The 23,582-nt window shown below is 43.4% G+C and overlaps 1 protein-coding gene and 1 long non-coding RNA gene across 2 annotated transcripts; one reads left to right on the top strand and one right to left on the bottom strand.

The window, feature by feature from the left end:
* Positions 1-5,499: 5,499 nt before the first annotated feature.
* On the top strand, positions 5,500-10,876 carry LOC111948429 (uncharacterized). Its single transcript, XM_023961542.2, has one exon. The coding sequence runs from the start codon at positions 5,745-5,747 to the stop codon at positions 8,340-8,342; it is 2,598 nt and encodes an 865-aa protein (XP_023817310.1). The 5' UTR covers positions 5,500-5,744; the 3' UTR covers positions 8,343-10,876.
* Positions 10,877-14,750: 3,874 nt separating this feature from the next.
* Positions 14,751-22,970, bottom strand: LOC144996789 (uncharacterized). Its single transcript, XR_013659605.1, has 4 exons — positions 19,270-22,970; positions 15,356-19,173; positions 15,029-15,283; positions 14,751-14,899 (listed from the first exon to the last, which is right to left on the bottom strand). It is a non-coding gene; the product is annotated as an uncharacterized LOC144996789 (long non-coding RNA).
* Between the last annotated feature and the right edge of the window lie 612 nt (positions 22,971-23,582).

The raw sequence follows: 23,582 nt of genomic DNA, 5'->3' as shown, positions 1-23,582 counted from the left end.
TTCACTCTTACCTGCCCCCCAGCTCATCCTGCCAGTATTCTTGTCATTTTCATCATTATTTCCTCTCCTCCATCTCTGCTGGCGCTCTTTTTCTTCTCACTCTTGGCCAGGCAGACTGTAGATGTGCACAAAGACGTTTTGGCTGCACCATCGTCTTTGTGTACAACAACCCTTCACCATGCTAATCTTTGGCAGCCACACCATGGGGCCTGTTAACACAAGCCGCTTCCATGTAAAGCCACTATGGATAGAGCTGATTACACTCTCATTAGCACTGCCAGCTAAGACAGGAGGGCTAGCTTTCAGCGCTTTGCCAACAAAAAAGTAGGGTTTCTCTGCTACAGCCAGAGTCTGCGTTGGAAAACTCTACAATGTTGGTTAGGAGCTCCAAAATTTTTCAGTGCTTAACTGTTTGACATAAGTGTAGCAAGTTGAGCAATAATTTCATGTTAGAACGTCTTACATTGAAACAAGAAGACCCTTTTGTTGTAACAGGATGATTAACTTGTTAATAATTACACTCTCCTTATTAACTTTATGCTTTTCTCCCTTTTAAAGTTATGGTAACCCCAGAAGGTGGATCAGTGGCGCAAATGGAGCCATTTGTACAGGTTAAAAACATGAGCTAAAAGCAAGTACATTAGAATTTTCTTTTGGCAGCTCCAGAGTCAGGACAATGACATACAAGCAAAACTGTTCCTTAAAAGGAGAAACAGATGACATAAAACACAACTAGATAGCTAGATTTTTACAAAATAAATAGTGAGTTGCAAAGGAAAGGCATAATGCAAATCAGTCCCACAACTTTTGCATATTGTCCCAACTGATTGACTACAGTCAGTGGTGGTTACTTCTAGGGCGAGTAACAGCAACCCCACCCCCCTATTTTTATTGGCCAACCTTGCACAAAAAGAAAATGCCAGAATTTTTTACACTCGTATTTTAGGGGTTTGTAACACAGTTGCACAGGGGGCCTAAATCAAGAACACGCTTTAGGTTACAGGCCAAACAAGATACACATTTATTGAATACTCTAAAGCTGAACTTTTAAAACTTTTAAACCTTTAAAATGTAACTTTTTGAACCTGCTCAACCTTCTGAGCCACTGCGGCATAGTTTTTAGGTCATGCACAGGCTACCTCAGCCATTAGGCATAGAAACAACAACAGAGTCAACAACAGAGGTAAGCCAACCAGAAAGAAAGTGACACTGAAAGCGGACATAGAAGAACTCCTGGCAAACTCCTGTGGACATGGACGTTTTATTGTGCAGCAATGATGTTGAAGAGACTCATATGTGACTCTCCTGCACTGATACTGATGTGACAGTCATTGCTGTAACCCTTGTGCTATCCTTGGCACTTTACCATTGGGAGTTGGGTCATCTAGACCCACAAGACAGTGTGCTGAACCTTTTTTCTTCAATGATTTCTTCACTGGTGTCCATGGATTACATGAAATCTTTCCACCTTTATCCACCTTTGTCATGGTAGGAATAACATGTCAATGTAAGGGTGGGGTCATCTAAGGCTACGTTCACACTGCAGGCTGAAACGACCCAATTCCGATTTTTTTGCCCCCATGCAACCCAATTCCGATCTTTTCATGACAGTCTGAACGACACAGATCGGATCTTTTCAATTGCGACCCAGGCCACTTGGGTATGCCGTCCTGATTCCGAAACGTATCCGATCTTTTCAATTGCGACCGCCGTCTGACCGGCCAGGCGGCTTGATTCCGAACCATACGTCATCGATACGCAACAAACGTCATCATTTTGCGTTGAAGTAGGCGGGAGCGAGAACATAAACAACAACCATGGCAGACGATGCTGCTGAGACCAGTCAGTGGAAGGGAAGCGAGGTCACCGATTGGATTAATATTTGGGGTGACAGCTCTATTCAGGCCAAACTCCAGGGCTCTTATCGCAACCGGGTGGTTTTTGAAGAGACTTCCAGCTAAATGGCCGAGCGTGGTGTTGAACCTTTTCCGCGATTACTTTTTTTTCTTTCTCCCCTTTCCGATTGTGATCAGAGGCGCGGGGGACCCAAGGCGGATCCTCCTCCTCCTCCCTGTTCTGACCTTTAGATTCTCCAGGATTCTGCAGAACGTGTTAATAAAGAGTCCATAGCATTTATTCTGGGGGAAACCTTCTTCTATTACCGTTCTCCTTCCTCCGTAACACACAACATGAATGCGCGCCCACACTGCCCCCCCCCCCATTCTCCACCGCTGCACGCGCTCTTCTCCTGTCTGTATGGCGCGCGCGGCCCAAACACATCCTCATTGTACTACAGTGGGTACAGACGATTTGCAAAAAGAGCTCCACTGTTGACATCCATTGTTCACGTTGGTTCCGCAAACGAGTGACGTCGTTCACCGTTGGGTACTCTTCAGCGCATGCGGGTCAGTTTTGGGTCGTCTCACGGTCACACTAGAGACCACAAAAGTTCGGATTTACTTGGAAATTTGAACGGTCTTGCAAAAAATTTAGATTTTTTCAAAAAATCCGAATTGAGCATTAAGCCCTGCAGTGTGAACGTAGCCTAAGATAGCACAAGGGTTAATTCTGGAGAAAGATCTTAATTCCACAGGAGTTGCCGACAGAATGGCTTATTGACCAGTGGATTTAGCCCCTTTAGCCTCAGACATTTTCCAGTTGAGAATCTGCAAGTGCCTTTTCTGGCAACGGGAAAATCTTATTTTTTTACTTTTGCTTGTGAAAAAGAGGAATAGCTCACTGTATTTGCAAAGTATTAAGCTGGATCAGTTCACCTTTGAAATTCTTAGCAAATATGTTTTGCCACCGGTACGGCCAACAATCTGCAGAAATGAAAATGACGCAAGAGACAAAGCATTTTGCCTGGCATCTTCTGCTCTGCCAGAACTGTCCATTCCTCCAACATATGACACACTACTAAACCAACACAGCAAAAGGACACATTACCAAGCAACAATAATGAGAGGGGAATTCTCTGAAAGGTAGTATGTGTGCTTCCTCATCCATTTGTAGTGGATGGATGGAGAATCAAGACCTGGATGACTAACAGTCCTGCTCCTTTAAGTGTGATGCAGTTGGTCCACTGCAAGTGATGCAGACAAATTCTCTTGTGTTTCAGTAAAACTCTCTTAGACTGACTTAGGTGCCAACACTGTGTGAATGTTCAAAAGGAAACAGAAGATAGGGGTTCATAGGATGTAATTTCTGACAGTGATTTGGATGATTAAACATCTGAAATAACCATGAAACATCCTCTACAAATAAAGGAAACGAAATCCTGAAACTGTAAACACTGAAGGTTTATGAAGCAATTCTGTTACATTGACCAAATGAGAAGAAAACATGTTTTTCATCAAATGTCTATCTATCTATATCTAACTATATATCCAGGCTGTGTCCCACCACAGTGGGGTAGCCTAGACAGGGCACACATTCTTAACTCACACCACACTGCACCAGAGTCAGCTGCACAGCCCGGTGTGGGCACCTCCACAGCAGGGGCTCAGCCAAGGCTGGTTTCCCCTTGCTGCTTCATGCCAAGACCAGACCTCTACCACACCAATCCATTCATTCATACACAAACTCTCTCCACCCATCCCTGTCCTGAGCAGCCTCTCTCCCCTGCACCAAAGTCATCCCTCTTCCATTTAGCGCTTTACACCCTCTGTCCATCCCATTCGCGGTCTTCCTCTCATTCTCACTCCACTCACATGTCATGTAACTAATTCATTAGGATCTTTCTAAAATGTTATCATACATGTGTGAATGTCAATTTGTTAGCTTTTGGGTTGCTGAAGTAAAAATTGATGAATAAAACAAACAAAAGCAGCACCATTGAATTTTGCTTTTTTTTTGTGTATTCATAGCTTGTGACTAAGAAATGCAGGAGATCTTGTGGAGAACTTTTGACCCAAAGTCCAGAATGGTAAAGTCTGAACAAAAAGGCATTTAAAATGTACTTCCCAGACATGGGAATAGAAATAAATTTCTGGACAATTTTCAGGGCTATGGAAAAAGAGAAAAAGGAAATCCTGACTTTAATCTCAGAAGTCTAACTTTAATCTGTGGACTTTTTTTTCCAGAATTATGAACCACTGGTGCATTCAACAGGGTTTGTACGGTTATGGTCATGGTCACCTGGGAAAGTTTTGGAAATTGAAAATCCCATTTTGGTAAAGTTTGTAAAAGTCATGAAATGTTAACATTCTTAATATTTTGAAGGTGAAAAAAAGTGGAAAAAAAAATAGTTTAACATGCTATTTGAATTTAAATTGTGGCAGAATTTCAACATCAAGCTATTTATGATGGGAATTTACGTTGCCATAAAGCAGTTCAAGTTTTCATCAGTTCAGCATGCATGGCGCTTTCAACTTGCTATCAGACGTGTAAAATGCTACGAAATGCTGGAAAATGTAGTTTTATCAACAAGTGGCTTTTCAAGAAGCATCAACTGTTGCTAATAAAAGACCCTGACCAGAAATGTGGGTTCATATTTGACTAAAAGATTTGACAGATAAGAAGGCCCAAGACCGTTAAGACAAGGAAAAACTATTAAAAAATATCTTTAAATCAATCCTGAAGCATATGGGCAGCCATTGCAGGGATTTCACAATCAGGGTGATGTGAGCCCGCCTTCTGGTCTTGGTGAGAACTCGTGGAGCTGAGTTCTGGAGAAGCTGAAGGTTCTTAATGTTCGTTTTTGAAGGACCAGCAAACAGGGCGTTACAACAATCAATTCTACTGATGATGAAAGCATGCATTAGAATCTCCATATTAGCATGAGAGATTAGTGGGTGGCCCTTGCCAAATTTCTAAGACCATAACAACCAGTTTTAATATCCTGTTTAATCAAAGTTAGTTTAGTGCCGAAAATAACGCCCAGGTTTCTAACTGTTTCTGAGTAACTTAATGAAAGGTATGTTAGCTTCAATAGCTGTTTATCTCTTTTGGCTTCAGGACCAATGACTAAAATTTCAGTTATTTCCTGGTTGAGCTGCAAAAAATATTTGCCATCCATGATTTCACATCTTAAATACAGTCAGAAAGTGCTTATGTTGGTCTTGTGTCACCAGAAGATGTAACTATGTACAGCTGGATATAATCAGCATAGTTATAAAAGCTGATGTTGTGACGTCTGATGGCATTCTCCAAAGGACGCATACATGTTAAAAGTGCTATAGGTTGGTAAGAAGATCAGTAAAACAGGAAAAATGATTGATATCTGTACAGATAAGTAGTAAAAACTGTGTTCAGAATTCTTAGTGACTGTTGAAAATGGTGTATAAAAGATTCGATTTATTGAAATCCTGTTTGAAACAAAAGACTCCTCATTCAATATGTGTTTTAGCTGCTGGACAGCACAAAAAAAAATGTTAACAGGGAAAAAAAGTTCGCACAATGACATCATCAGCGATGATGTCATTTTAAACTTTAGATGTAATGACATCATTTGACATCAGCGGCTGGATTATGTAACTTTGATTTTAGTCTTCAGAGGCATCATTTGACATTATTTGACATCATTTGACATCATGTGACATCATGTGACATCATGTGACATCATTGGACATCATTGGACCTCCTGAATTTCATCCTCAAGTATGAGGCATTTTCAGAGCAAAGGGATTTAGAGTTTGTGGGCAAAGAAACGATAGAGAAAGAGAAACAGGAAGGTTTCACATCTTTTGGAAACAAAAACTGAGTGTGCGTCAACTTTTTGAGATTTCTTGACAAGTTCATTCAAAATGTCACACAGCGAAGAATTTCAGCAGACGGCCGTTTCCATTGAAGAATTAAATAACGTCACAGAGAGCATTCTGCAGCAAAATGACACTTTGAGCAAACATCTGGAGAAAATTTGCAAGAGTTTGCAGAAAAGGAAAGATTTGGACAATTCATGCAAAGAATTGAAAAAGACACGCAAAGCTGCTATGGAGGAAAACAAAAAACTGGTGAAGCAGCTGGAGAGTCTGAGAGTGGACGTGGAAAAACAGATCCACGTGGAAAATGTGTGTGAAAAAGAGAGGACAAAAAGATCTCAGGCCTTGGAAAGTAACCAAGACCTGAAAACAATAATAGCCTCTCTCCAGGACAGACTTCAGCAGCTGCAAGGAATGGAACTAGAAATATCTGACATGAAAGGTGAACGTAAACTTTTGGAACGGGAGAACAGAGGTCTGCAGTCCCAACTGAAGAAACTCCAGAAGAAGACTGCCCGCAAAGCACACCTGGAACCTGATTTGAAAAATGAATTTGATGAATTCCAGGCTTTAAAACAACAAACTGAAGAACTGAGGCAAAACCTTCAGGAGCTGCAACAACAAAATGAGGAACAAAAAGAGATGGCAGACAACTATCCTAGCATGATGGAAGATAGGCGACGTCTCACAGATCTGAGGGCTCAACTGGAAAGAGAGATTTCTGATCAGAGACAGCAGCAGGAGGAAACACGCCAGCTGATTGCTCGACGTGAGGAGGAAAAGAGAGAACTGGAATTGCTCAGAGAACAAACAAACGCCTTCACAGCAGAGAAACATGCACTGGCAGATGAACTGCAACACCGTGAAGCGTTGGAGTCTGAATATAAGGAGATGCAAGCACAAACTAATGACTTGATGACAACATTCCTCCCCCTAAACATAGAAGTTGCCGAGCTGCAGCTCAAGGTTTCAAACATGGATGAGGTGCAGGAAAAACTGAATGTTGAAAAGGAGAAAAATTTGAAGGCAAAGACTGAGGTTGCAAAACTAAAACAGCAGCAAAAGGAACTTTGTGAAGTGGCTGTGCAATACAACAAGTTACTGAGCAAACTGGGACCTCTTCAACAGCAAACAAAGGAGCTCAAAGATGAAAAAACCATGCTGACTGATCTTCTCAAACACCGTCAAACATTGGAGACTGAATACAATGAAATAAAAGCAGAAACTGAGGAGGCAGAAGCTTACAACTGTCAAGCTCTGGAGGAGGTTGATTTTCTGAAGGGGAAGCTTTCAGAGCTCGAAGATGTGGAGACAAGAATTTTAAAAGTAAAGGAGGACAAATTGAAGGCAGAAGAAAAATATGAGCGTCTTTATAAGGAACTCCAAGACGTTACAGTTCAGATCATGGCTCATAAAGGGAGCAATGCTGCTCTGGAGAAAGAAATCCAAGATCTCCAGAGAGAAGAAGAAGAACTGAAAGAGCTCAGAGATGTAGTGAACAGAATCTCTGAAGAAAAGTCCCAACTTGAAGACAAAAAGAAGCAGCTTCAGGATAAAGTTTCAGAACTAAAACAGCAGAAAAAAGAACTTTGTGAAGTGGCTGTGCAATACAACAAGTTACTGAGCAAACTGGGACCTCTTCAACAGCAAACAAAGGAGCTTGAAGACGAAAAAACCGTGCTGACTGATCTTCTCGGACACCGTGAAACATTGGAGTTTGAATACAATGAAATAAAAGCAGAAACTGAGGAGGCAGAAGCTTACAACTGTCAAGCTCTGGAGGAGGTTGATTTTCTGAAGGGGAAGCTTTCAGAGCTCAAAGATGTGGAGACAAGAATTTTAAAAGCAAAGGAGGACAAATTGAAGGCAGAAGAAAAATATGAGCGTCTCTATAAGGAACTCCAAGACATTCAAGTTCAGATCATGGCTCATAAAGACAGTACTGCTGCTCTGGAGAAAGAAATCCAAGATCTCCAGAGGAAGGACCAGGAAGTAAAAGAGCTCAGAGATGAAGTAAACAGAATATCTGAAGAAAAGTCCCAACTTAAAGGCAAAAAGAAGCAGCTTCAGGATAAAGTTTCAGAACTGAAACAGCAGAAAAAAGAACTTTGTGAAGTGGCTGTGCAATACAACAAGTTACTGAGCAAACTGGGACCTCTTCAACAGCAAACAAAGGAGCTTGAAGATGAAAAAACCATGCTGACTGATCTTCTCAAACACCGTCAAACATTGGAGTTTGAATACAATGAAATAAAAGCAGAAACTGAGGAGGCAGAAGCTTACAACAGTCAAGCTCTGGAGGAGGTTGATTTTCTGAAGGGGAAGCTTTCAGAGCTCGAAGATGTGGAGACAAGAATTTTAAAAGTAAAGGAGGAAAAATTGAAGGCAGAAGAAAAATATGAGCGTCTCTATAAGGAACTCCAAGACATTCAAGTTCAGATCATGGCTCATAAAGGGAGCAATGCTGCTCTGGAGAAAGAAATCCAAGATCTCCAGAGGAAGGACCAGGAACTAAAAGAGCTCAGAGATGAAGTAAACAAAATCTCTGAAGAAAAGTCCCAACTTCAAAACAAGAAGAAGCAGCTGCAGGATAAAGTTTCAGAACTAAAGCAGCAGCGAAAGGAACTTTGTGAAGTGGAGTAAACATTGGGAAAAGCCTTTATTTAGTACTTAGTAGGACACAAAAAGGCAGAAATCAATGTTTAGAATAGGGTCAATGGGAAAATTAAAACAGAAATGGGGTAAAAAAATTGGGAAACGCCTTTATTTAGTACATAGTAGGACACAAAATGGCAGAAATATAAAAAATAAAAATAAAAAATGGGATAAAAAATAATGTAATAAAAATGGAAATGGTTTTTTATTGGTTTCATAATCCTTGTGCTGTCTTGGGATATGGTTTATAAATATGTGTGTTGTTGAATGCATGTGTTTGGTGGAGGAGGGGGGTTAACATAGAGTAACCCCCCCCCCACCCACTCAAGTCGCCTCTCTAACAAGCAATGTCACTTGTTAGGGGGGGACCTGAGGGGGGGTGCCAATTTTAAAATACCTGCCTCCCCCCCACTGGACAAATGCAAACACAACACACACACACATGAAAAAAGGGTTAATTAATTTGTCAAAATCCATTTAGGTGTTTAAAAAAAAGGGCGACACACTAATAAGTGTGTTTGTGTGGGTTTTCTCTGAGCACTTCAGTTCCCCCCACCCAACCTGAATATAGTGTCTTTAAGATTATTATTAGTTAGAATTTGTAAATTGAAGAAAAAAAATGTTGCAATTCTGTCTGCTGGTTGAACACAAAAAAACGCAAAGAATAAAAAATAGATGTGATTTATTAATTATTTATAATCTGGCCAGACTTAAAATGAAAAAAAAGGGCGACACACTGATAAGTGTATTTGTGTGGGTTTTCTATGAGCACTTCAGTTCCCCCCACCCAACCAAAATACAATTCCTGTAATATTTGTAATAAGTTGACTGTATACTTTTATTAAAATTAATTTCATTCATAAAAAAAGAAAATATGAAAAAAGTTGAAAAAGAAAGAAGTGCAACACACTAAATTTATCCCCTCCGTGAACCGCCACCTTAACGTGGTGGAGGGGTTTGTGCACTCGAGTGATCCTAGAAGCTAATCTGTCCAGGGCCAATGCCAATGACATGGTGTCCCACGACAGACAGGCTCTAGGTGACGAGTCAGACTAAGAGCGGTTCAGAATCCCTCAACTGAGTCAGAAAGAACAAGGTCCAGTTGCAACACAGGTTGCAGTCAGGCCAGGCTTGGCCAGGCTGGGGTTCGCAGATGAGGGCGTGGTGGCCGGGGCTCTTCCCATGAACCCTGGTTGAGTCCAACCTGACAAAAAGACACAAAATCACTCCTCCCTATGCCAACTGATGAGGAACTGATGCATCGTGGTTCAGGGAACAGTTGAAAGCGGTTTGCTCCTTGTTCTTTATCAATGGACCTTTTTCACACTTCCGCATTTTTCGACCGGAAATACGTCAACGAAGTGTAAAACAACTTCCTGTTAGCATTGCGGCATATGTGAAAAATTGCAGAGTCGAAGAGTTGCAGTTTTTTTGTGTTCCAGGCTGTTCGTCTTCCAACCAAAAACAGCCCTACCTTTCATTTCATTATTTTCCTGTGGATCCAAACCTGAAACCCAAATGGATACAGGCGATCCGAAGAGAGGAAAGGTGTAAATGCAGGTAGCACCGTCTGCTGCCGGCACTTCGCTCCGGATTGCGGTGCAGCTGCGTCGTTCGTCGCCTGAACAGTGGTGTTGTCCCGAGCCTATTCCCTTGGAACAACTTTACTGCTCCCTTGAGAATGGAGTCAGTATATGACAGAACCTCAAACGTCAGGCTATGCAGCTATGCTGTGAAGATTGCGACATGGTGGCTAAGCTAAGGCAGTAAAGATGGATCACGACTACGTGACACACCCACCTGCAGGTAAGGTTGTTCATAATGTGTTTTGTAAACATTAGTCAACTATGTGTACCGTTATTGGATAAATGCATTTCTACCTGAACAAATTAATGTTTATAATAAAAGCTGTTTATGCTCTCCCCTATTTTAATTACATGTATTTAATTAATTTTGAGTATTTTGTCATTTTGTATTTTCCTTAACAAAAATAAATGAAATGTATTTGTAATTAAATACTTAACATACTTTTCGAAACATTACTCTGTTGTGTTAAAAGGTAGCAAAAAATTTTAAGACCGGTTTTTAATTTCTTTATCTTCACAGGTGCTCTGGATGAGGCTTTAGATTACATCCATGACTTAGAAGCCAATCTCCTTTGCTGGAGCCAGGAGACGATGTTATGGCGGACAAAGAGTTCCTCGTTCAAGACCTCCTTACTGACATTGGATCTAAGCTCTTCATTCCACCTTTTAAGCTTTCAGCTCAGTTCAGCAAGGAGGAAACGGAACAAACCCAAGCCATTACCCGCCTCAGAATTATGGTGGAAAGTATGATCAGTAGGATAAAGTCCTTTCAAATCAGGGACTCCCGTGCCACTCACACTGATGGGCAGTGAGAATCAGATCTGGCTTAACTGCCTAGTTTTGGCAAATTATCAAGGACCTTTTTGTTTTGAAGAGTGAATTATGTTTGGTATGTAAATAATGAATAATGTGCAAATAGCATGGAAAAATTTAGTGTTCCCACATATTCTTAAAATCTAATTAAATATAATTGTTATGTTCATTATATTTTTCTGTTGAAATGTGACTTTGACTTCACAAAAAAATTAGATGAACAAAAACAATTTTGGTCAAAATTGTGCCTCATTTAATTTTTTGGTATGCGTAACAACTGATTAATAACACAAATAACATCAAAGATTTACAATAAAAAATAACATTACAGATCATCAACAGTAAGACAGAAGGCTGAACTGATTGTTAAAGACAAGATAAGTGTAATTTAAGGGATGCATTCATGCTTTTGCCATAATATATTGTCATGGTTTTGAGTTTGTTGTCTTGTTTTTCGTCTTAGTTCTTGTTCTGTCTTGTTTTCTGTTTCCTGTTTTATTTTGAAAGGTCCTGTCTTGTCTTGTTTCTTGAGTTTTACTTCCTTTGGTCCCCATCAGCCCTGATCGTGTCCACCTGTGTCTTGTCTGCCCTGTCTGTATTTAAGTCTTGTCTCTGCCTTCCTCCTGTGCTGGTTCATTACCTCTGTTATGGTGTTCATGCTGTCTAGTTCCATGTTCCTCGCCACGTCAAGTAAGTTTTGTTTTGTTCTGAAAACCTGCTCTGCAGCGTTTTGTTGTTGGTCATTAAACCCTTTAGTCCTGAACCCGTTGGCCTCCCGTCCCTGCGTCTGGGTCCTACCGGCTCTCGAGCCTCCCCCGCACGTGACAGAATGAACCAGCCATTTTTCCTGGACCCAGCGGAGCGGGACATGCTTCTTCTTGAGGCCTCCTGCCGGGAAGCAGAAAGGACTAGAACTTTTTGGATTTTCGATCAGGCCCAGTTTCCCTCATCTCCCTGGAGAGGGAGCCGCCCGGACTACACTGGGAGCTGTCTCGCCATGAGGGGGGGTCGACGTCGCCGTCATCTTCCTGTTCCAGAGGTGGTCCGGCACGCACCACATCCCTTTCCAGTGGTGGTGCCGGATGCACCCCATCCCCGTCATGTTCCGGTGGTGGTCCCGGATGCACCACAACCACGTTCAGTGGTGGTCCCAGACGCGCCCCGACCCGTCCCGGCTCCCATGGGGGTGCCGCCTGCGCCCCGACCCGTCCCGGCTCCCAGGGGGGTGCCGCCTGCGCCCCGACCCGTCCCGGCTCCCAGGGGGGTGCCGCCTGCACCCCGACCCGTCCCGTCTCCCAGGGGGGTGCCGCCTGTGCCCCGACCCGTTCTGGCTCCGAAGGGGGTTCCGCCTGAACCCCGACCGACCCCCGCTGCCATGGCCACGCCTGACCCGCCAGAGTTGGCTCCACGCCTGACCCGCCAGAGCCCGACTGCTGGCCCGACCCGCCAGAGCCCGACTGCTGGCCCGACCCGCCAGAGCCCGACTCCATGCCTGACCGGCCAGAGCTCAACTACTGGCCTGACCCTCCAGCTGACTCCATGCCTGACTCCATGCCTGACTCCATGCCTGACGACGCCTCCACGCCTGACGACGCCTCCACGCCTGACCTGCCTCGTCGGACCGCTCGGCCCCCCGGCCATACTCCGGACCTGCCTCGCCGGACCGCTCGGCCCCCCGGCCGTCCTCCGGACCTGCCTCGCCGGACCGCTCGGCCCCCCGGCCGTCCTCCGGACCTGCCTCGCCGGACCGCTCGGCCCCCCGGCCGTCCTCCGGACCTGCCTCGCCGGACCGCTCGGCCCCCCGGCCGTCCTCCGGACCTGCCTCGCCGGACCGCTCGGCCCCCCGGCCGTCCTCCGGACCTGCCTCGCCGGACCGCTCGGCCTCCGGACCTGCCTCGCCGGACCGCTCGGCCTCCCGGCCGTCCTCCGGACCTGCCTCGCCGGACCGCTCGGCCCCCCGGCCGTCCTCCGGACCTGCCTCGCCGGACCGCTCGGCCCCCCGGCCGTCCTCCGGACCTGCCTCGCCGGACCGCTCTTCCCCCCGGCCGTCCTCCGGACCTGCCTCGCCGGACCGCTCGGCCTCCGGACCTGCCTCGCCGGACCGCTCGGCCTCCCGGCCGTCCTCCGGACCTGCCTCGCCGGACCGCTCGGCCCCCCGGCCGTCCTCCGGACCTGCCTCGCCGGACCGCTCGGCCCCCCGGCCGTCCTCCGGACCTGCCTCGCCGGACCGCTCTTCCCCCCGGCCGTCCTCCGGACCTGCCTCGCCGGACCGCTCGGCCCCCCGGCCGTCCTCCGGACTCTTTGGACCTTTATGCCCGTCGAGGTTTGTCCTCCGGGGCCCCCCCCCTCAGTTGACTTTTGGAACCTCGGAGCGGTTCCTTGAGGGGGGGGGGTACTGTCATGGTTTTGAGTTTGTTGTCTTGTTTTTCGTCTTAGTTCTTGTTCTGTCTTATTTTCTGTTTCCTGTTTTATTTTGAAAGGTCTTGTTTCTTGAGTTTTACTTCCTTTGGTCCCCATCAGCCCTGATCGTGTCCACCTGTGTCTTGTCTGCCCTGTCTGTATTTAAGTCTTGTCTCTGCCTTCCTCCTGTACTGGTTCATTACCTCTGTTATGGTGTTCATGCTGTCTAGTTCCATGTTCCTCGCCACGTCAAGTAAGTTTTGTTTTGTTCTGAAAACCTGCTCTGCAGCGCTTTGTGTTTGGTTTTTGTTAATTAAATCCTCTAGTCCAGGGGTCGGGAACCTATGGCTCGCGAGCCATATATGGCTCTTTTGATGGTCACATGTGGCTCGCAGACAAATCTTTAATTATACTTTTTTTTCATTAGAGCGGTGCTTAGAGAGAGAAATCTGCACCAGCACTGCCATTTTACTATTATCTATTATTTCACAGAGTTTGTACCACCCGGAAACCTGTGAATTGACGTGCCTAAAACTGCGCGCTCCCGTCTCTGAGAAAGAGCGCGCAGTTGCGGGGACGGGATGTGTGAGGAAGAAAGCAGAGGGTAGGGGGGTTGTGGGGACCGGCAGCAGGTGAATCGGCGATTGTAAAAACGTTAAACCCGCTGCCTGTCACTCACTGCGGCGTGTGAGTGTGTGTTTGGCTCCGCGTCTGCATGTGAGCAGTCTTTGTCACATCTAAACAACAGTCAGACCAACCTAAGATCACGTTTAAAGTCTCAACGCCTGCATGAAGCAGAAACTCACCACTTATCAACCAGACTAGACAATCAGCCAAACTACCACGAGAAATACTCATCATTTATCAGCAACAGCATAACAATGTTATTAAAAAGAATCCACAGACTTATTGTACTTTAAAAATGTTGAAATTACATCAAATGCACTCATTCACTTGTATATTTAGTTTTAAACATATTGTCGCGGACTGAGCTGTTGGGCCGCGTTAAAAGTTCTGGAGTTCGCTGAACGCATCAAGCAGAGATCTGATTGGCTCTCAGTTCTGTCGCTCAGCCTGTTGTTAGGTAATTTGGACCAATGGGGTTCAGCTATGGGCCGAATAAGGGAAATGGGAGGGCTGGAGCGGGAGAGGTTAAGTCTACGTGCCTCAGTGTGGTAAAGGGACACTACATTAATGTATGGCTCTTTCAAAATTAAATTTAAAAATATGTGGCGTTTATGGCTCTCTCGGCAAAAAAGGTTCCCGACCCCTGCTCTAGTCCCTGATCCGCGTGTCTCCGCTTCTGCTTCTGGGTCCAACCGGCTCTCGAGCCACCCCACATCGTGACAATATATATATCCAAGTTCTCTTTCATTCCATCTCAGACACCCCATTCAACACAGCCATGAGAGGTTGGGGCTGCACCTGGCATGATTTGCTTCCAGATGCCATCATAAATGGATCTGGCTGTGGTCCTACACAAGAGAAACACAAGAATATTGGTCACACAAAAAAAGTTAGACATAAGTGCATAACTACATTTAAATTTTATTCATTATATCTGCAATAACCATAATTTGGTTAGTCATAAGATTAGAAAAAACAACTTAACTTGCTGTCACAAAGCAACAAAAAGTTAAATGAATCACCTGTATATGCCTTGTACAGTGTGGACCTCAGAACGTCCCTGCCAACTGTTTTGGGCTCTTGCACCACCAGCTCACTAACCGGTTCAGGATGGATTCCCTTATAAGTAAAAGGGAAAAAGCAATTACAGTCTGTAGTCACTACTGGGGGTGTTTTTATAATAATTTACAGTTGTTATGGATACACATCCGTTCTTAAATCATAATGACAATTTGATCACAAACCCACCTGTGTGTTATGATTTTCAGGCGGACCGAACCCAGGCGCTGGAACCCAGAGTAATGACAGGTGAGTTGTAGGTGAGTAAAGATTTATTGTTTCTCCGTGGAGGATGATGGCTTGGCTTAGACGAGGTCCGGGCTTGATTTTGGCTGGTGGCGTGGCTGGAGGTGCTAACGCGGTTAGCGACAGATGCAGAGGCTGCAGGTTCCCTGATACTGCTTAGCAGATGGTCCACACTGGCGTCACTCATGAAGTGGTTTCCTGAGGCATGAGAACAAGAGTTAGATTCAGGACAAGAGCAAGACAGAGCATGACTGAGACCAGGCGAGTCACCGTTGAAGGGCAACGAACTGGCGTCGGCTTGAAGGTTTGCAGCTCCTTAAGAGGAGGTGAGGTGACGAGGATGAGTGACTGCAGCTGGTGGTAATCAGGAGTGGAGTGGAGCAGAGCTGGAGGGGGAGGAGTCTGACAGAGGCACCATGACACTGTGTTCTTGGTCTGTGCCATCTTTGCAAGCCACTTGTGCAGGCCATGGGGAGTGGAGCAGCCTGCAGACCCAGCTGTGAATAATGCGCGGTCTGGAACAGGATGGCAACATTTAAATTAAATTAAAACAACACGCATACCACAATTAAAACATACTTATGTTGCTACATCAATGTAACATGAAACTATAACTTTCAGTAGGGTGACCAGATTTGAGTTTGTTAAAAAGATAGATAGATAGATAGATAGATAGATAGATAGATAGATAGATAGATAGATAGATAGATAGATACATAGATAGATACATAGATAGATAGATACATAGATACATAGATAGATACATAGATACATAGATACATAGATACATAGATACATAGATACATAGATACATAGATAGATAGACTTTAATAATCCCGAAGGAAATTTTAAGTGGCCAGCTGCCCATTCTTAAAAGTACAATCATTCCTAAAACAGATAAAAACACAATAAATAGATAAAAATATAAAAGGATAAAAAGAATAAAAGCAAGTATGAACAATTCCTAAAAAAATGTCAAGTTTCCCAGAAATTCAGCTTAATCAAAATCAGAAGCAAGAGTAAAAGCTCTCAACACAGAGTGTTGTGCAGTCTGATGGCTTGTGGGACAAAGGACTTTCTAAGTCTGTCTGTGGTGCAGCGTTGTGATAAAGGTCTGCTGCTGAAGCTGCTCTTCCTTTCACTGAAGGCCTCATGCAGAGGGTGTGTAACATTGTCCATAATTGCCTGAAGTCTGGACAGTGTTCGTTGTTCAGCCACCTCCTCCACTGTGGCCAGCTTCAGTCCCACAACAGAGCTAGCCCTCCTGATGATCTTGTTTAGTCTGGTCAGGTTTCTCTTGCTTGTGCCGCACCAGCACACCACAGCGTACAGCAGAGCACTTTCAATCACTGTTTGATAAAACATACTGAGAAGCTTGGTGGAGACGTTAAAAGAGGCCAGCCTTCGCAGGAAGTACATCCTGGATTGACATTTTTTGCTGAGCTGGGTGGTGTTCTCGTTCCAGTCCAGTTTCCTGTCCAGCACCACTCCCAGGTATTTATAGGACGTGACTGTCTCCACCAGGTCACCGTCTATGCATATTGGCTGGGAGAGAGGGAGTTGTCTTCTGAAGTCCATGATGAGTTCTTTGGTTTTCCTGATGTTCAGCTGGAGCTGGTTCTGCTTGGACCAAAGAACAAAATCCTGCACCAGCTGCCTGTACTCCACCTCCTTGTCCTCCCTAATGCAGGCCACAATGACGATATCATCCGAGAATAAAAAAAAGAGGAGTGAATTGAGTTTCTGAGATATTTCATTTAGAGTAATTGGTGTGCAGAGCTGCGTACATAAAGCAAATATGATTACATTTCATCTATGTTCAATGTTATTTTATTATATAGGTATCAAAAAAGAGGACATGTCCAAGAAAAAGAGGACGTCTGGTCACCCTACTTTCAGAATAATAATACTAATAGTAAGTGAAGAAAGTGTCGCAACCGCAGCAAAAAGAATGAACACGCATACGGGCAACTGTCATGGTTTGGGTTCCTTTTGTATTGGTTTTTGCTTTCCGTTTTGGTCTGTCATGTTTGAGTTCTGTTTCCTGATTTTATTTTGAAAGGTTTCCTGTTTTTGTCATGTTCTTGAGTTTTACTTACTTTGTCCCAATCTGTCCTGATCATGTTCACCTGTGTGTTGTCTGCCCTGTTTGTATTTAAGTCTCGTCTCTGCCTTCCTCTTGTGCTGGTCCATTAACGTCCTTAATGTCTTTAACGTCTCTTCCATGTCCGTCTTCTCACAGTAAGCCCACAGTTGGTTTTGTAACCCTGCTTGGCAGCGCTTTTTGTTATTCTATTAAACCCCTTGCCCTGGAACCTTGTGCTCCCGTCTCTGCATTCTGGGACCTTCCTGCTCACCAGTCCCCCCCACCTGACAGCAACTTAACATTTCTTACTTACCTACTAGTACAGCTTCACCAAATCTTTGGTTGTTATGTTAATCTCATGCCTTTTCACTCAAACATACACACAACATATTCACTGCGATGTGTTATACCTTAAATTACAAATTAATAACACCAGGATTTACAGTTGACGTAACAGAGTTATAACCGGTGATGCGGCTATGGCTAAAGCTAGCTAAAGCTTACCTTGGTAATGGTGGATAAACTCTTCGTGGACGAATTTATATCCCTTGTCCAATTTGTTTCCTTTAGTGGACGAATGCATCTTCACACTCTCCATCGCATCGGCGCTGGTGAACTTCGGAACACAACTCAGGCTCTGTGAAAACACTCGAGGCTCTGCCATTCCTCTGCCAGCGAAGCACAAACCGGAACTAGGTTTACACTTTGATTACGTGTTTCTGGTTTTTGCGAAAAAGGTCTTTTCACTAAAATGAATCCCAACAGATAAATGGAGGGAAAGGTTCCTTGGCATTCTTTCTGCATAAAGAAATTTGCTAATCTTTTATTTCTCTGTTTACTTTAAATTATCGGAACACGTTTGAGTAAAACATCTGATTCAGGTATTTATGCACAATAACCACAAGAAAAGATTTATTAATTTTACATGTGTTTCTCTTAACTCATTTAAATTCACTTAAAGCCTTTGTCATTATGGCCCAGATCTTCAATATATCCAAGATACATTTTAAGGTTAGTGTAAAAATTTAGATTTTGTTATTTTGCATCCATCCTTTCATTTTTCTTAACCAGCTGTGTCCTTTTTAGGGGTCATGGGACTAACAAAGCATAACCAGGCTATTGTTGGGGGGGAAAAATGAAGCTAAATCAGTTTTAGACCATTTTCAGGTTTTTTATCATCCTCCATTGGACAATTTGAGAAAACAATCAACCTATGAAGCATGTTCTTGGACTGTGGGAGGAACCAGAGTCCATGGAGAATACCCACACTTGCATGAGGAGAACATGCAAACTCCACAAAGTGATTTCAACACCGGTCCACAGCAGCCGGTTAATCCAACCGGCGTCCATTCCCGCCAAGTGAACAGGTGAACTCCACCTAGACCCACTGCTATTACCCCAACTGACAGATCCACCAAACTCTGTGTAAACAAGTAATCTCTGCATTCAACCAAACAGACTCTTACAGTTTTGGCACCTACACCATCCTTTAATGGGGTGACTTTGTACCTCAAAAATATGCCTATTTCAATATGTCAGTATTGAGGGCAGTTCTGTGGCTTCGTTCTGGCTCTTTTTTGCTCTACCATGTCAGAAGCTACCTGACACAGACGTAATCCACCATGGCACTTTTCACTTTAATGCTTAAGTGCTTTAATGTTTACGTTGTTCCAACAGTGGAGCGCCTCACTAACTTTGTTACTGAAGGACCATCCATTACTGAGCAGAGCTGCTTGGGATTATTTATGCACACTTAAACCAGAGTGTGTCGCTGTGTAATTCACTGTAAGCAGGCTTCATTAGAATTGCAAATCAATGCTCCTGCACCGTTTACCTCCACTCCTGTTGCAGTCACTCCTCCATCTCCATTCTTTGCCCCTTCAGACGCTCATCCCCCTCTTTCCCCCTCTGTCTCTATCTTCCCTCTGCTCGTATTGGGTACTTTGTCTTCCACAGCCATGCTGGGCAGCACTTGCTCCTCGGCACTGAGCCAAGCCAGAACCTGGACAGGACAATAATGGAAGGCAGGATAAAATGAAAGGTAGAAGGTTAGATAAAAGGAAGGGCAATGCACCTTAAAAGACTTTCCCTCTTTTACCTCTTAAGATGTTTGTGTTGTTAATCATTTAGGGGTGATGCCTGGTTTGTGTCAGTGATGCTGGGAATGGTGTCAGGTGTTCTTTGAGTGCTCTGCTGGCATGCGTTCCCTGGTGGTTATAAACATGGTTTACAGTTCAAATGTATGGACCATACTTCAAGCCGTTGGTCTTTTTGAGAAAACATTTTGCTTTTATGATCCCAATTTCAGGAAGAACCCAGACTCCATCTGAAAAGTGAAATGTCAAACTCTAGAAAGCAAAGGAAGAGGAGGACCTATGGGCACAGAGGTGCTGATGCATGATTTTATTCTGTTAGATTATTGTAATGCCCTGCTCTCTGGTTTACTCAAAAATTACTTGACGGCGTATAATTATTGCAATAATCTACACCACGAGTTCTGACGAGGACCGGGGGCAGGAACACTGGTTTTAAAATCGCTGAATTGGCTTCCTGTGCATTTCAGGATGATTTTAATGTTTAATAAATGTTTCAGTTGTAGTTTAAGCAAAGTGATGCTATTAAAGTATTCCAAAAAATCCTAACTTGGATTGTTGTGCTTGTTTTTTAATTTTGAAAGCTTTTTTTTATGCTTTTAATTTTCATGCTTTGAGGTGAAGGAAGCATGAAAACTGCTTTTCTTATAAATGAATTTTAATTTGATAACCAAAAGAAGTCTTATAAAAAGCTGCAACAGAAGGAAATAATCTTGTTTGTTTTAAATATAGGAGAGATAATTAAGATGTCAAATGTGACATCATGTTTGTCTTTCACCACTATGAGGCACACCTTTGGAGATTGGGGGACATTTAGTGGAGGAACTGTTTGGAGTTGTTTGCTGACGAAAGATGTTTAACTTTTTGCTCCTGATAAATATGCAAAGAAGCTAAAGAAGCTTTTGTTTCCTCTGTCACCTTCTTTTTAACCCGAGTTTATTGCTGCTGAAGCTGCAAAGCTCAACAGATACGATTTCAAAAAAGACAAAAATCGGGGTAAGCCGTCTTTGCTTTCTCTCACTCTGTCAACTCTGCCACCTTTCTCACTTCACACCTTCTATCAAAGTGTATCCTTCAAGCTCCTCTCATCTCCTCACAACTGGAATGAGAGGAGCCTTTCAGCATCGCCTCAGCTGAATCAGTCATGCCTAACTCAGCTCCATCACACTCTTCCAGTCTTTTTCTACCTTTTTCTCTTAGATATACTCCTCTGTCTTTCTCCTCCAAACCATTTTTCTTTGTCATACTCAGTCTCTCTACACTCTGCATCAATGGCTGGTTGTGTATTTACTACACAATGAGCTGCTTTTCTTCATCTGCCCTTAGAACAAGCTGGTGTTTCTCCATTTATCTCTTTTTAACCTCCATTTACTCCTTCAATCCGTCTTGCCCTGGAGGCGATCTCCAACAAACCGTTCTTTTGATCACCGCTGTGCTTTTCCCTTCTAACTTCCCCCCCAGCACATTTTCCGTTTTTCCCCCTTTTCATTGTAGATCTTTTTTTTTTTTTTTTTTTTCAATTTCCTGTCATTTCCTCTCCTTTGGCCGCCTCTCATATAAGTCAACCCCCACCATAGAGACGCAGAAACTCCATTAACCTCATTTTTTGTTCCGGTTTTTACAAAAACCCTCTCAACTTCTGCCTAGCCTGCCTGCTGTTCCTCACGTTTTTACCCTCTGTCACCAAGTCAGGCTTGTCCATCTCGCAGTCAAATGGGATTTTCAAGGCAGATGCCTAAATGTTACACACCCTCTCTGGACTGGAGTCAGTTACTAGTGGCAGGCAGGTATAAACCATTTACGCCTTCAAGTACCTTTTACTGAGCTGTGACTTCAAAAAGCCAGGTACGGTTCACTTTCCCTCATATTTTTACTGCTGTCAGTTGTCTTTTCACACATATTCTATGCTTCTCTTCTCTGGCTGCACCCATAGTGGTGTGGAAAAATAGTTTTTCCAGAATTTCCAGAGTTCCAGATCGATGATCTAGTACAATTTTTACATGCTGTTTTATGTTTCTTCCTGTTACAGTTATATAATTTTATGATGTGTTGCTCCCAGTTAAAGTATTGCTAACCCCCCCCCAACCATCCATTTTCTGTTTGTGTCTCTTTTTTCACAGGAACATCCGTCACGATCACAGCGATGGGTGGAGGGTTTTTAACGTGCTTCTCCTTTTAGCCTTTTCACTCCTTTTTTTGTGGTAATTGCACCCCCCATACACACACACAGTTCTGCAGGTTCTTGTTTTCTCCTTTTTCCTAAAGTGTGAGGTTTGGGAATATTTAACAGAGTGGAGTTTAACCGAATTCCTCTTTTCAATTTTCTTTCTTTGGTCTTTAGAGGAAAAATAAATCCTTCTATTCAGACAAAATGACTCCACCTTCACAAAACCATGTAAACGACAAAATGCCACATTTCAGAAAAGCTCAACTGTATGTCCAGTAGTCACACGTTCTCGTACAGGGTTGAGCTGGTCGTAGAGAGGAGCGGCTGCAGGTATTGCAGGTATGTCTTGTAGTTCCCTTAAAGCAAGATACAGCCACCTCAAGAGATGTCCTAAAAAAGGTATGTACCATTGTGGTGTAGTGGTAAGCATATCGCGAGGTATTCCTAGGGACAAAACAAGTTGCACGCAGCCATGTCGTACGGCTGATGATGTCGTACGGTGTCCTTATGCCACACTCTAGTCTTTGGTAAGGTGCAAGCACCGGCTCCTTTTTGACAGTGTGCAATTGCAGCATGCACAGGGTGTGCATGTGATATGTAAGTGCCCATAAGTCAACACAAACTACACTACAATGATTTTGTAATTTTCTTCTTTTTTTTTACTGACTTAAACTTTATCAATTTTAAAGACATAATAACAACAATGCACACAGGGACAAAAGGCACAGTTAAGATGTAGTTCACTGTGAAAAGAAAAAGAAAAAAAAATACCACAACATCCAAAAAAATAAAAAATAAAACAAAAGAAAAATAGAAAAAAGAAATACCAAAAACAAAACAAAAGAGATAAATAGATGCCAAGTCTGTCAAATATCCCTTACACATACATAAATGGATACAACATTACATAACACAGTTGAGGTCACTTCTAAACTCTTGAGCTGGAGATGTCATTGACCTGTGTGTAATCTATATGATAAACTCTCTAGGGCTGCAAGCTGACCCAGAGAAGTCTGCCAGTGGGTAAGTGACGGAGCCAATGGGCCCTTCTATTGTAATTTTCTCATTTCTAACAGTCAGGCTGCATGTTAGAGGTACGCACTTATCACGTCTCTATGGGTACATTGAGTGGTCTACAACCTTGATATTTGTGTGGGTCACCTACTGTACGTGACCCGTACAGATTAGCCCATTTTCTTGCCCACAGACAGACTGCATTCAACCATAAGGGCAGTTGGGACTGAGACTTTTCAGTGCTTCTTATAGAGTAGATTACATTGCAAATACTAGAACAGTCAGGAGATTTGAAAATGTTCCCAGGTTGTGAGTCTTGAGTCTCAAAAAATGCTTTTCACAGTGACAACAGCTGCTTGTGCATATCCTTCAATGCTCTCAACAGTAGTCTAAATTCTCTGCAGAGAATTCAAATTGTTTTAATTTTAGAAATAGCTTTGACACTGGCAGAGCTTTTCTGGCCAAGAACATCTTTATTGTTTTCAGACAAGCTATACAATAATTACTGGCAGTTCCACATGTGCATTTTTTCTAATCCAGTTGTCCTTTTTGGGTTATTGGGTTTTTGGCTTTTTGCTGTCTTTTTTTAAGGTCAGTGATGTTTTATATTACTGTCAGGTCTGACGTCTGCTTCCATCAAAAGAACTTTTTCAGACAGAATATTACAGACCTTGTGCTCCTGTTCAGTCTGACATTCAGGTCCAGGCGGAACAAAACGAAGAGCAAAGGACACACATCTTTGTGTTTTTCCCCCAAGAAATTGTTTTTTTTTTCAACTATTTGCAATGTTAATGTTTATGTCAAGAATGTTTTTGAGTCAGAACGTATGTTTCTCAGGGGGGTATTCCAGAAAGCATGTTTAAACTACCCTGACTTTAACCCTGAACTCTGGCTGATGTCCGCCTGAACTTGCTTACTCTGAATATGTCGGTTCCAAAAGACCGGATATGAGTTAGCATAATTAGGCTCGACTTGGTAACCCTGGGTTAATGCGCGTGCACAGCAAGTACATAAAGACATCCTCAATGGATCGCCGTTTTCCGGAGTCACTACGGAAACGCGTGGAGAAAAAAAGAGAGCGATATACTTCAGTGAGACGGAGTCTGAGATTTAAATGACGGCGTATGAAGATTATAC

The sequence above is a fragment of the Oryzias latipes genome, chromosome 13 (genome assembly GCF_053564925.1).
Source record: "Oryzias latipes strain Hd-rR chromosome 13, Olatipes_Hd-rR_3.1".
Lineage (NCBI taxonomy): Eukaryota > Metazoa > Chordata > Actinopteri > Beloniformes > Adrianichthyidae > Oryzias > Oryzias latipes.
The sequence above is the reverse complement of the archived record's forward strand: the minus strand, read 5'-3'. Positions and strand labels throughout refer to the sequence as shown.

Excerpts from the sequence above, each read along its gene's own strand:
- LOC111948429 (XM_023961542.2), top strand. The coding sequence starts at position 5,745 with ATGTCACACAGCGAAGAATTTCAGCAGACGGCCGTTTCCATTGAAGAA.